The sequence below is a fragment of the Nelusetta ayraudi genome, unplaced genomic scaffold (assembly GCF_046127955.1).
Source record: "Nelusetta ayraudi isolate G7.1 ecotype Tasmania unplaced genomic scaffold, CSIRO-AGI_Nayr_v1 ptg000017l, whole genome shotgun sequence".
NCBI lineage: Eukaryota > Metazoa > Chordata > Actinopteri > Tetraodontiformes > Monacanthidae > Nelusetta > Nelusetta ayraudi.
The window spans coordinates 1,927,733-1,941,841 of NW_027466067.1; the positions used below are offsets into that span (position 1 = coordinate 1,927,733).

The following is a 14,109-nucleotide window of genomic DNA, read 5'->3' on the forward strand; positions in this document are numbered from 1 at the left end:
AAGTTTAAAATGACACCTTAACTCTTCAAGAGACACAAATTGCTCATTCTTGTACAGATCTCCTATAGTACGTAGACTGCTTAAGTGCCACTATTTCCAGTACACAGATACCTTACCAACGCGAATAGTAATGAGGCATATGGCTGTACATAATTTGACACTTTGTGCATCCGGTGTACTTTGGCCCATATTTCTCTTGAGTGAATCAGAACTGGATTTGTTGCATCGCTGCACTGGGACAATTTCTCTTTTGCACTAAAAGGTGAACATAGCTGATTTTCAATATCCATCCAATCTAGAGTATTATCTGTCAATTTCCAATATTTAGCTAATTTGGCCATTTCAAAAGACATGGCAAATAACCTTGAATCTGGAAACCACAATCCCCCCCCCTTTCCTTTGGTTCACAAAGTTTGCTTAATTTGATTCAAGGTTTCTTCCCCTCCCATAAGAACTGTTTGACCACATCATCATACTTCTTAAAAATAGCAGATGGTATTGTAATTGGCAATAAATAGTTGAATTGGGGAGCTATTATCATTTTGAATATATTAATGTTGCCCCAAATTAAATAATATTCTTCAAAATACACAATTAGATTATTAGAAATTAAAAATATAGAAGAAATTGAAAAAAGAAAATAAAGGAGATCGGAGACAAAGGAAACAAACAAGTCAAAGCAATTTTCTTTGAATTGGATCACAGTTTTATTTATTTGAAGCTGCTCCTTTTAATTAAAATGAGAGGCTACTTTGGGACTTGGCCCCTTTTCTTGATGACGTGTTCCATCGCAGTCTTTTCACTGGTATCCAGATTGATTTCATATTTGGCCAGAATTTTAAGGATGGGCCTCAGCTTTACCCACCACTGGACTTTTGGAATACGGTGTCTGAGAGAGAGAAAAGACAAGTGGAAAGAAGAGAGGGACAATAAAATAAAGATTGTTAAGATATTTCAATATGGAGGATCATTTCTCACAACTGAAATAACATTGAAAGGCTTTGTTATTTTTAACTAATCTATTAGCATAAACATGTTAATTTCAATTTTTTGTGAGCACTCAAATCAAACTGTAAATTTTAGACACATACAAAAGTTTAACAAACATACTTTACCTCTATTTTATATTTTGAATTATTACAAAATTATGCTGAGGCAAAAAAAAGTCCAATTTAGAAATGAATTCTTACTCGAAGTCAGTGAGCTCGCTAAGCTCTGCCAGAGGCTGAAAGACCAAAGATCTTTTCTTCATGCCCAACACGCAGGCAGTATCTGGAGAGTTTGCAAATATACGACCTGAAGGACAAAAAATTTACATTAGCAACATGAAGCAAGGGACACTGACATACACTTTTTGTTTATGCAACATCTTTAGTGCTTTCATTAGGCCATGTCCTCACCGTGTCTGTAGCATTCTTTCAGTTTGTCAGTCAGCCATAAAATGGACTTGATCCCCATTTTGGTGGCAAAGTTTCGGTCAAATGGAGTTGGTGTTCCACCCTGATGGCATTGATTTTTTATTATTAATATATTTTCCATATGGAAAATAGTAGATGATGTATCTATGTTTACGTTAATGAATTGTTAAACTCCATATGGTCGCTTATTGTACCTGCTGCATATGCCCAAGCACATTCTTCCTGCAGTCGAACACACCCTTGCCTTCCTCAGTGTACAGGTTGAAGATGAAGTCTGTGCTGTAGTTTGCATTGCATTTCTCATTTCTGAAACAGATATGGAAAATTCCATGAGTTAACCATGCTGAGATGAAATCTAACTACTGACACAAGATTTTACAAACCTCAGAATAAGTCCTCGTTTGACAGTGGTCTTCATCTTCTTCACAAGATGATCAACATTGACCTACAGAAATTTCAATGGCGGACAACTGAGTTTAAAAATAGAAATCCAGCTGTTCTTCCCCGACTGATGTAACCTCTCTATTTCTCCTTTGTACTTAGCATGTACCAACCTGTAAGTCATGAATGCTGAAAGGCTCCTCATAAATATAAACAGCATCAGCTCCAGAGGCCAGGCCTGCCATTGTTGCCAGGTATCCACAGTATCCTCCCATTGTTTCCACGATGAACACTCTTCTTTTGGTGCCAGCAGCAGATTGTTTGATTCTGTCACAGGTCTTTAAGAGAATTAAACAGGAGACAAACATGAACACGTTTGCAAGCAAAAATCAAATATAATATTATGCAGTTTGTGTTCTATTATATGTTCACCGCTGTTATAGTGTTGAGCGCAGTATCTGTGCCAATACTAAAGTCAGATCCAGGAACATTGTTGGAGACAGTGGCAGGGATGACAACAAGGGGTATACAAAGCTCTTCATACTTCTCTCTGGCCTGCACCATCTGCAGACCCCCGACAAATGCCTGCGATAGGAAGGAAGGAGGAATTCTGTGAAATATTGCCCACACTGTATTTACTGTATGTTAGGGACTGTGCTTAGATGGCCGTGAAACGTTTGATTAACAAACCTCAAAACCTCCAATGATGATCAGCGAGTGAATGTTAAACTTTGTAATGCTCAAACTGATCTCCTCCAGTAAGTCCAGTGGCAGAGTTCTTCAAAAACACCGATCACAGACACCAATGTTAATGATAGGAAATAAGTAATTGGTCAGTAAACCTGTTTCTTCAAATACTGGCTGTGATAGATTTTCTCTTATGGTCATTTGACAGTTACCACCCTGTTAAAAATTGTAATTATTTTTTTGAGCAATTAATCAAAACTTGTACTTGAATTGTTTTTGAGGGGCAACTGCAGAGAAAGCCATGCCTTGTTCTAGAAAATGGAAAGATTCTCTCTAATGGAAATGACTAAAGAATATTCTACTCTTTCACTTCACTTCACTTTTTGTTCTTAAGTTAAAGGTGAAGTGTTTAATATTTGGAGATTTTGAAGAAGAAACAGCGACATCAAGTGGTTACATTGCAGATTGCAGCGTCTTCCACTCTCCCTCCCTCTCCTGAGCTTGCCAGTGAACTACGGTGATCTGCGCACCCAAACCTGGATACCTCATCCACCTTCTTCTTTGTTGGTTTATTTGAGGATGCAAGTTTTCACCTTAATTATGAAATGCACCGTCAGGTGACTGGGATTGTCCACACCAGGCTTGGTGGCTTGAAATATGGTGGTGCAAGATGGCAGCTAAGTAGGATCAAGACCAAAAACTTTGACTCTTATTGTAATGCTATTATACACTCTTATTAATGTATTTATGGGCAGAATGTAAAGCTTTCACTAATATAAAAATCATAATTCAAGCCACATTTTACAGACTGGACCTTTAAAACAACCCACTCCAAAATACATTTTTTGTATTATGTAAACAACAATGGTGATGTGTTGAAATAACTCACCGTTTTGTGCCAAGATTGGAGCCTCCCTTTCCAGTCCAGCCTGCCACTCCAGACCAACCAATCGGCTCAACCTGTATAGGGAAGGTTCCACGTTCAGTCCAACTCTTTTTCCTTGAGTGACAAAGCTAATCGACTACCATGTAGTGAATTCATCACTATGTTTATTTTAGTGCAACGAATATTTACCAATCCATGGGCCAAGCCATCAAAGCCGTCATGCACTGCCAGCATCTGGTGGCCTTGGAGGATCCCGATCCTGACAGCTGAACGAACTGCCGCATTCATCCCAGCGCATGGAGCTCCCACATTCAGTATAGCTACGTTGATGTTGCTCTGGGGTGAAAGAGTTCACAGAGACAGTTGTCACTAATTGGACTTTAAGGATAAGATAAGATAAGATAAGATAAGATAAGATACTCCTTCATTAGTCCCACATGGGGAAATTGCAGTGTTGCAAGCAACCGAGTTTACACAAAATCCAAGGTTGAAACAAGAGTACAAAGTGCAAAATAGAAAAAATAAGAATAAAATAAGATTACAAAAAAAATACAAAATAGATGAAAAATAAAAAGTGCACAAGAGAAACACTCAATGTAAACAAAACAGCTTCTCTGCATTACCTTTGTCTCTGGGAGGTGCACGTGAGCCAGCATTCTGTACGTGCTCCAGTTGTTCTCAAAGCTCCTGGTAGCAAGATTCCGCAGAGATACACATTTAAAAACTCAGTAGAAGGTAATAATTTTCTGACGCAGAACCAAAAGGACCTTACTTTCCCCTGAGTTTGATTGCATCTTCATATCTCCCTTCTGCCATGGCTGTGGTGACGTCTTTCGTCTGAAAGAGGATAGCCGGAAAAACAAACAAAACGCTTAATCTCTTAAAGGTCCAGTGTGTAAAATTTGGCTTGATTAATGTTTTTCATATTGGTAAAAGTTCAAGATACTGCCCATAAATCCATAAATAAAAGTGTATACTGACAATACAATAAAAGTCATTTGGTTTTCCTACCCTTGGAACAGTTCTCATGTATATAAGAATATACAAAGAGCAATAAGGGTTTTGCTCCTTGTTAGTTGCCATCTTGCACCGCCATTTTTAAAGGAAGCCCTCCTGACAGTGGCCTGAATACCAAACGTACTGTCAGGCGGCCTTCCTTAACACCCATCATGCCTTCTGCTGACGCCCTTTTCATCTTACTCTAGAGGATGGTGGAAAGTCACACCCGCCAATGACAAAAAGGTGAGACTCACCACTTGCACGCACTCCATGAGAGGCAGCCGGACAGCCATGTTCCCAGACAAGCTGACCACGCAGGCAGGAGTTTCTGGTGTGGCCTCCAGCAGAGCCATCACAGCCTCCACACCCATCCTGCTGGCCTGAGGTGCAGTTGACGAAAGAAGACCAAGAGTGGGCACATTTTCCTTGTACATGAATAATGCGGGTTTCAAAGTGCTCCAGACATATGATTCATTACCAGGATTCTGTCGAAGGCCGAGGGGGTCCCACCTCTCTGGACGTGGCCCAGGATGGTCGTGCGAGTATCGAAACCGAGTTTCGTTGAGACCAACTGCAAAGAGAGTTTGTATGAAAAGATAAACTCCTACAGGGCAACCTGCACAGGCTCATATTGCTTTGACTTTACTGACCTGCTTCACATCTTCACAAGTAATAGGTTTACCGCTGCGGTCCGTCGCTCCCTCGGCAACAATGATAATGTTCAAGCGGGAGCCGCGGCCTCTTTGCTGGAAATGACAGGTGAGGGATTAAACACACAGGGTTTTTTTTCAGATTCAAACCTGCTGATCAACATCGGCCCCACGGCCAGACTCTTACATCCTGGAGTCTCCTGCACAGATGCTCCTCCCACTGCTCATCTGGAGGCATCTCTGGAATGAACACCCAGTCGGCTCCACAGGCCAGAGCTGCCACCAAAGCCAGGTATCTGTTGTTGGAAAGAGTCATTAACTTAAAATACAAATTTCTTTTTTATGAAAAGAAAAGAAAAGGAAGAAAAGAAGGGATGGTAGTTTTAAAGAAATGATTTTCTTTACCCACAGTGCCTGCCCATCACCTCCAGTATGAAGGTCCTCTGGTGACTGCAAAATGACATTAATTGACATTATCAGCCTATCAAGGACAAACAAAAGATACAAGTGAAAGCTCCAAGTACCTCTGTGCTGTGGTTGTGATGGCATCCACAATCTCAATGATGCGATGCAGGGCAGAGTCCGTCCCAATGGTCATGTCAGTGCCACAGAAGTCGTTGTCAATGGAGCCCACCATGCCAACAATGTTGAGGTGGGAGGAAGACTTGGCCTCATTGGATGTGATTTTACCTGAGCACAGATTCAAACATCAACTCCTTTCCAAATGTCCAGTACTACTTCAGTGTTCACCTTTGGTTGGGAGAAATCACTTTTACAGTATTGCTTCCATCTAATTAGCCAGAGAAGCTTACATTGGGCCTGCAGTGGAGATGTACAGTACTAAAATATGTCTCTTGTTTCCAGCCCTTTGCAGCAACTGGTCGTTATTTTTCACGCAGTCCAACAGTGTCAGTCTCAACGCTACACTTTCAGTGCTTGCTTTACATAAATATGAAAGAACCCTAACAGTCATGATACATGGAGAACATACATTCCAAGGACATTTGACATTTAAGGAGACTGATATTTAGGCTCTTGGCTCTCACCGGCTTTGACCAGGTCTGCGAGCAGCTCTTGCCACTCTGTCCTGAACATGTTGGCACCTGTCAGACTGCCGTCACCTCCTACCACACACAGGTTGGTGATGCCCAGCTTCACCAAGTTGTAAGCAGCCTTGGTTCGTCCCTCCTTGGTGCGGAAGTCCTTACAACGGGCACTGCCGATCACAGTCCCACCCTGATGTCAAGCAAGAATTGAAAAAAAAAGTTAAAAATGCAGAAATTTGAGAAATGCAGTGCAAATGATGAAGAGCTGCTTTCTTTTCCAGTAACATCAGGGCATGAGAAATATGTAGGTTTTGGGGGCTTTTAGATGTTTAGGATTTGCTCTCACCAGCTGTAGCATCATTGAGACACTCTCCCAGGTAGCTGGGCAGATATTGTCTCCTCCATCTACCAGACCCTGGTAACCCTGTCAACAAGGGTGAAGCAAAAATCACTTCTGTGTATTTCCAGATAAGACCCTCAGTCCCATTAGCTGCCATGTGTTTCCTCATGTATGTTGTCTGTTGACATCCTTCAAACAATTTCAGTAAAAAAAACATGACCAGTCTGTACGTCTTTGCTTTTGTACATACCAATGTGAAAAAATGTGATATTTCTTTGGTGAGGTTTTGGAATTGGTCAGTACATAAAAGTATGAATAATGTTTTTTAGACCTTGAGAACAAAAATCCTAGACTAGTATGAGGGAATAAAAGTTTATGTTGTGTTTCAGTATGTTAATCAACACTTAGTTCAATCACACATCTAAATGTCTTAATATGAGGCTAAACTTTAAAAAAGAATGAAAAATTTCTCTTTTATTATCATTCATTTACACTGTTTTACTTTATGCATTATACAGCTTTCAGTATTTATCAAATGCTCAAATAAAAAAAGCTACGTATTTACCTCATGGACAAAAAACACTTTGGCTCCACAGTAAAGCCCCACTCGAACTGTTGCTCTTACGGCTGCATTCATGCCTGTCGACAGGGATGAGATTTTCATGTCAGTTTTATTGACGAATTCAGCAAAGCAGACAAAAAAATGGGTTCCATGACATCCCTGTATCTAGACCTGTCTTATTATTTTTCTTAGCGGCTGTTGAACATGTAGTGAGTCCTCTGACAACAGAGTAACAGGTAATCATAACCATGTCAGTTATCTCTTTTTCTCATTTTGCTTTTATAATTTCATTGTAAGCAGCGGCCAGACTGTTGCACCAAATGCCACTGAGCTCTCAACAGCGTCAGTGACCCACAAGTGAGGTGAAATTAAATTTTGGGTGCCAGGAGGTTCTCCACTTACAGTGTAAGGGAGTAGAGCACATGAGCAGTAGCTCAGTGCCCTTATGCACCATAACACTTCACAAACACGTGATAGGAGTAACCCCACTAAAATTAGACCTTGTCGCGGATTAAGTGTTTGGGACAGGTGATGGCTTAGGTGGTTGTACTGGTAATGAAAGGTTGCTGGTTTTAAACCCAACCCGCATTGTCAATATCACTTGCTGGACCAATCAGTGAGGGAGATCATGTGTGAAATGAAACTGCAACTGTGTGAGTGGGTGAACGGTGACTTGTAGGTGTAAAGCATATTGAGTTTAGCACGTATCATGAGAACATGGAACCACCACACAAATTTTTTCCATTTCCATTTGGTATTTATTTCCAATGAGGAACTTAGATGCAAAAACACAAGTGAAAATAAAAGACTAATAAAAGTCTGAATTTGGATAGCAAATAAAAGGTTGGGGTTTGCATGAACACACTTCACTCTCCATGTCCAGATGGGCAGTACAGACAGATAGATTGCTCAGTGTCTCACACCAGAGTGTTGTATGGGGTCACTGACACGTTTCCAAAAGGTCACAGTGAAGATATTCCTCATCAAGTTAAAGGTCAGAGGAGAACCTGTCTGGCTGCTCCTGGCAGCTTTGGGTGAAAGAATTCACAATGACCTTTTGATTAGCTTAATTCTATCTCATAGCTTGCTAGCTATCTTGCTAACTATATTGGTGTTACGCAAGGGAGAAGTCATTACAGTGAAGTCAGAAAGTTGTCAGCAATTTGAAAAAAGTGAGTGAGTTGTCACATTTGACTTGAATGTTGCCTGCAGTTAAAAGAAAGCAGTAGGTATTGTAGGTTTGCATACAGAGAAAAAAAAATAAAAAAATAAGATTTTTTTTTTTTTTTTTTTTTTTTTTTTTTAAAAAAGCAACAGTTCACTTTCTGAAAACAAATACAGCCACTCAACACTTTCTGAAAATAAGTACAGCCACTCAACATCCAAACGGATACACTTACTCAACATGTAAACAGCTCCAGTATTTGCTATTTAAACTCTGCATGTTATTTACTATGGGCCATTGTCAGAGTCCTGTGACCAATCCAGACCTCCGACACCATACATGCAATGTCAAGGCTTTCCCCAATCACTCACCACCCTGCCATCCTGGCATACTCACCCTGGGCATCGCCTCCCGAGGTGAGCACTGCGATGGCCCTACCTACCCCCATCTTTGTGGGATCAGTGGGTTTTGGCTGAGCCATGGTTGCGGAGCTGAAGCCGGCTGTGGGAAAGAGGCCGAGAATGAGACAAAACTCTCCGCCAGTCTGCTGCACAGTGCGTGGTGAGAGGGAGCCCCTCTGCTTTAAATCCAGCTGCCTGTTATGTAAAGTGTGAAAGAGCACAGTTGAACTATCTTCTTGGATGACAAGTGAGGCGCGTGCTCAGATGTGCGTGTACGCACACACAGACACAAATCCACACAGTTAGTGTTTAATTTTTGAAGTACAGCAAAAAAAAAATCCATATAATGTTTTCGAGCAATAAAATTTTGTATGTAACAATATATGTTTGTTTGTTTGTTTGTTTGTTTGTTTGTTTTCTTATTGCACAACAGATCCGTCTAAATCATCAACTATTGCTCCACTGTGTTTACCATGCCTTACCCCTGTTTTTGAATTTTCTGGTTATTTGTATTTATGCTTTTCACGATGTTTTTGAGAAGTAGGTTTTATCGCCCAAGGCGAAAACAGTGCATTAGTTATAACGAACAAGGACCATGTCAAAACTTTCTTCTATACAGTTGCTTGTTTAAATTCAGTTATTTATTAGCTTGTCTTTTTAAACAAGGTTCTGACTGAATTACACGCACACACACGTGATGACAGCGCCCCTATATTTAAATTAAAAACGCTGCACTGAATACATGTAATTAATTGCAGCAATAGTAAATCATGACAAGATTTGACCCGGCCATATGAAGCATCAAGGACATTCTGTTGTGTGTTCCGACTTAATTAATTATACAGTCTACAGTGCCTGTGGGCTGTTTGGGCTTTCAGTTGCACTTTTTAAAACCTTAATAGCAAACAAGCAGCCCTTGTGCAGGGATGGCTGCAGGTGTGGGATTTTTTTGTGCACATCTGTGTGTGTTTATGTGTGGGTGTATGTCTCATCTCTAGTTTCTTCACCACCATACTGCCATTTGCAACCCCGTAAGACCTTCATACTGACTGCACAGGTCCTTTAATGGCAAAAAAAAAGAAGCCATACCAACATCTCTGACTGGATGACCACAGGAAACTGTGCTGCTTCTGACCTCAGACGCTGAGGAGTCATCACCGGCTAAAGAGGAGGAACACACAGACACAAGTTACCCACAGTGAGACTTGGCTCACACTGGAATACACACTTCCTGTTGCTGACGCCAAACTTTCTGACGACTGTAGTTACTCTGCTCCAATCTGTTCAAACTATAAGAGGAACGCATCAGACTTACATGACAGCCCTCGTCTGCAAAAGTCGATACACTCGAGCATCGTTCATGTTTTCCCTGCGGTCTTTGTTTTGGTATTTAAAGCACAACTATCACTGTGGCACTTACCACTTACCTTAGCTGACGGCCATTGGTCTTATCATGTCAGTGTGTGCAGCCCGCCTACACTGAGGCAATGCATCAATTTTCAAAAAGCAAGCTTTCTTAAAAAAAAAGAAAGTATCTACAAGATGACCACAGAGTCTTCCAAACAAGAGAAAAAAGACAAACTTAGCATTTCCTCTTAATTTTTTAGTTGTTGCTCACAAGCTTTTAAGCCAAATGTTCTTTTATATTCTACATATTCAGCCTATGAAGCATATTCAGCCCATCCAATTAGGCTGAATATTCAGTCTATCTAATTAGTTTTCTTATCTGCCTCTGCGCAGTCATAAAGATTTTTGCTGTTACAAAACACTTGATCAGTGACACAATCGATACATCACATGACATTGAGTCAATAATTCTAGATGAGGAGATTCTGTTCAAACGCTGTGAATGGTCAGTGGTGAGGGTGAGAAAGGCAAAGACTGAGTTGTGAGTGAGCCTGAGGCTCCGGTGCTGCAGGCTACATGTTGGACGTGCCTTTAAATAGATTAAGAATTTTACAGCGCTGGCTATCTATTAAATCACACAGGGGCCACTCCCCCACAGCATTAGTGTGAGGGTGCGGCGTCACCCTCAAAGCAAATCACGAGCAAATATTAGGAGCACTTGAGCGCCTCAAAAATGTGCACATGTCCAAATACTTTCTATTACAAATACTTTAAATTCGATTCAGGTGTATGCTGATTAAAGCCATGACAGTTGGGGCTCGTAAAAAGTGAACAAACAGCAGAATATGATGATGATGATACGAAACAGACGAACACTAGAGGTGCCTACCTTGAACTTTTGTTCTGGTCCAGGACAACAGGCAGGCCAGCAGTGTGACCAGCAGGAAGAACAGAGCTGTTGAGATCACTGACCACATCGAGCTCACTGCCTGCAATTCAGCATCTGGTCTATATTAAAACAGATGGCATCACCGCTTTAATTGTGGACTAATGTTCTCCTTGTATCAAGCAAGCATTTTGGGTAATCAGATACACACCACCAGCAACTGCACTCACTATGTATAGAGTTGTAATAGCATTGGCAAACTTTTTGTTTTGCAGATAAATCTGACAGGTTTCAAACAATAAGTTGGTGCTGCAAATATTTACGTGCCATGATGTGGTTTTGTATGAGGTTTCTCAAAACGTCACGCTTGAGAGCATCTTTCCAAAGCAAACCGACTAGATCAGCACTTGAGTCAAATTGGTTATTAAACTTAAACTGTTTTCATCCCTGTTAGAATAGGGTTTTATAAATAATCTTTATAATTATTTATTAACAAACAACAGTTAGTCAAATATAGACTATTGTATTGAATTTGAATGTTGTTTGCTGTTTACATGCAGGCTATTTTCCGTCATGTGAACTGTTTCCATGTGATCTACTTTAATCTGGTGTTTAATGTGTTGCTGCATTTATTCAAAAAGGACTTTCTACAGCCACACGTCATGCGCAGACAATCCGGCAGGTCTGAATAATGTAACCACGCAACATTCTGTTTCATCGTTTACATTACAGAATTTTACTTTTGATCGATTTGGGCAAAAAATCAAATTCTATCCCTCTGAAACTGAATGGAATGATATTCAGATATTCTTCCGTCCTGAGCCTGTGATCTTGACCATTCTGACAAGGTCCCTTAAAATCTAATCCTGATCCTCAATCAGCTCCTAAAAAGTCAGGAAGCAGAAGGAGCAATGCAACAGTGTGGAAAACAAAAAGAACAATTCCATGAACACACACACTGCCAGGAGATTTGTCCGCTTCCGTTGTACCTGTGAAGGTCACATGTCTTCCGCCTTTAATGCCACGGCACCTCACCACCAAAGCGGCCTCCACAGCCAGTGTATCACTGTGGACAAAAGGCAGCTTGTTCTGAACACACGTCCCAGGAGGCCTCAGTCTGCTGCCTCCTTGTGCTGCATCTTTCCGACACAGTGCGCCCCCGGTGGGTTGAGCAATGTGTAGCCGTCTCCTGAGGCAGCTCCCCAATCAATACAACTATTTCCAGGTAATCCCCATCCTCTCTTCTCAGACAGTATTAACACTCACATAGGCCACGAAAACAATATGGGTCGATACAACAGCAGTCCAAACACTTCCAACTGAGCTAATGCAGTGAAATATGGACTGGATTGGGCTCCAGGCTAACCTTCACTGTCTCCCATCATGTGAAAATGTGACATTTTTTTTTCTTCAGTTCAGTGTGACATTGAATTATTTCTGCTAGTGACAAATATGTGATTACAATATCTGTGGACAAAGTTTCCTACACCTATCTTTCATGCACATGTTCCCCCTAAGTCTCCATTTTCATATAATTCCACATTTACTACAATGTCAAAAAGAGAGTATGGAGTTTAGATGGATTTTTTATTTGTAATTATTTTGTTCTTTTTTTTTTTTTTTTAATCAACTGTCAACTCTATGTTTATCCTAAAGTGATTATTTCATGTGCAGTGGTTTAATCTCAGTAAAAATAAATGTTTATAATAATTTTTATTTAATAATTTTGAAATGTACAATAGGAAAAAAAATGTTAATTTCATTCACTTTGACCACAGCTGGCACTGACCTCTGTTTTGTTAACAAGTTAATTTCTCTCTCTCTCTCTCTCTCTCTCTCTCCATGTGTGTGCGCACGTGTGTGTGTGTGTGTGTGTGTGTGTGTGTGTGTGTGTGTGTGTGTGTGTGTGTGTGTGTGTCCTTCCTCCATGCACATGAGGCTAATTGGCAAGTTGACTGCAGGTGTGTGGGTGCAAGTGTTAGAGGTTGTTACCGGTTTAGGGAGTCAAAGTTGGAGGTGATCTGGGGACTCGTCCCGCCCTGTAGACATGTGAGTGGATTTATTCGGTTGCCAGGTTGTGAAACTCATTAGGGAATCATTAGGCCGAACGTTACCCTGGCTCGTGGGATGTTGCCTCAACTTGCAGTCTGGACAGTCTCGGCTCAGCATGGCTGTGCTGTGAATGAAGGTTGAATAGCCTTCTCAAGGCATGATGCATCCTCTCTGGTCAGGATGTGAATGTTTTCAATAGAGCGGCTGTTTCCCCAGAACCTTTTAGTAGAATTTAAGTGGACTTTTTGAGGTCCAACTCAACATTTAAAGATTATGCCTGATTCCAAATGATGAATAAAAAAAACCCCAATAACATCAAAATGCAGCGTGAAGGTTACGCAAGTGCTGCAGTAGGACAAGGCCTGGACTTCACCCCAGGCCGCCAACAGGTGGCAGCAGCATCTGATCTTTCTCAACTCTTGCGTTTATTGGGCATGGAGAAGCCCTTCCAGTTCCTTGTTCCAATAAATCACGCACTGAAAGTGTCAGTGCAAATTTTGTTAGATTTTATTGCAGTTTAATCATCTCAATGAAAGCTTTAATAGGCTGATATTTCAGAGGGAGAAACGCAACATGGTGATAAATTGTGGTGAGTGAACCGGATCCCCTCCTGCATTCCTACCTCCCTCCTCTTGCCTTTTTCCACCGCAGAGATTATCTTGAACACAGCTGCGTGCCCACTGATAGGTTTATGTTTTTTTATCTAAAATCCGAATATGAGCAGATTTAGTTTGTTAAGGGGCCTGAGAAAATTGAAAGCTGCCGTTCCATCTCCTCCAGAGAGGAAAATAAACCTTTTCCCCCCAGTACAGGCACTGCTTATTTTGTCGTTTCTCTTTCCTCCTTTTTCTTTGTGTTTTATGAATTCATCAGGTTGGACCACCAGACCCCACCTTGTTCTCCGGCCTCCACCACCATTTAACATGTCTTTCCCCCCTCACCCCACCCCTTCTTTCCCTGGGGATTGCTCTATCTCGCCATTTCTCATCTCCTATCTCACGTTCCCATTATGTACATATCTTAATCTGCCCCCTTTCCCCTCCCTCCTCCCCTCCATTCAATCCATTCCTGTCCCCACACCCCACGCTCTTCCTTTAACCTTCAGCTCTCTCGCTTCATTATTCTCCTCAATTTATGTATTTCCTCCTTGTTTTCTTGACCGTATGGTGGCAACGGAATACAAAATCAACATGGCTGTGACATTTTGGGCATTGATACCTGGCTCTACCCCAGGGCTATTCTCCTCTGACCGGCGTGGATCTATGATGTGCGGTAAGACTCCTCTAATA

General features: G+C 41.2%; 1 protein-coding gene across 1 annotated transcript; it reads right to left on the reverse strand.

Annotated features, from left to right (window-relative positions):
• Window positions 1–683: 683 nt before the first annotated feature.
• Window positions 684–8,699, reverse strand: pfkmb (phosphofructokinase, muscle b). The gene is made up of 22 exons (XM_076024642.1): window positions 8,531–8,699; window positions 6,973–7,046; window positions 6,414–6,491; window positions 6,068–6,257; window positions 5,546–5,711; window positions 5,427–5,471; window positions 5,209–5,317; window positions 5,022–5,117; window positions 4,850–4,942; window positions 4,626–4,751; window positions 4,145–4,209; window positions 3,996–4,059; window positions 3,562–3,708; window positions 3,376–3,446; window positions 2,490–2,577; window positions 2,232–2,384; window positions 1,973–2,137; window positions 1,802–1,863; window positions 1,613–1,724; window positions 1,401–1,500; window positions 1,191–1,296; window positions 684–889 (listed from the first exon to the last, which is right to left on the reverse strand). Exons 1-22 carry the CDS (start codon window positions 8,613–8,615, stop codon window positions 748–750), a joined length of 2,337 nt encoding a protein of 778 aa, XP_075880757.1. The 5' UTR covers window positions 8,616–8,699; the 3' UTR covers window positions 684–747.
• Between the last annotated feature and the right edge of the window lie 5,410 nt (window positions 8,700–14,109).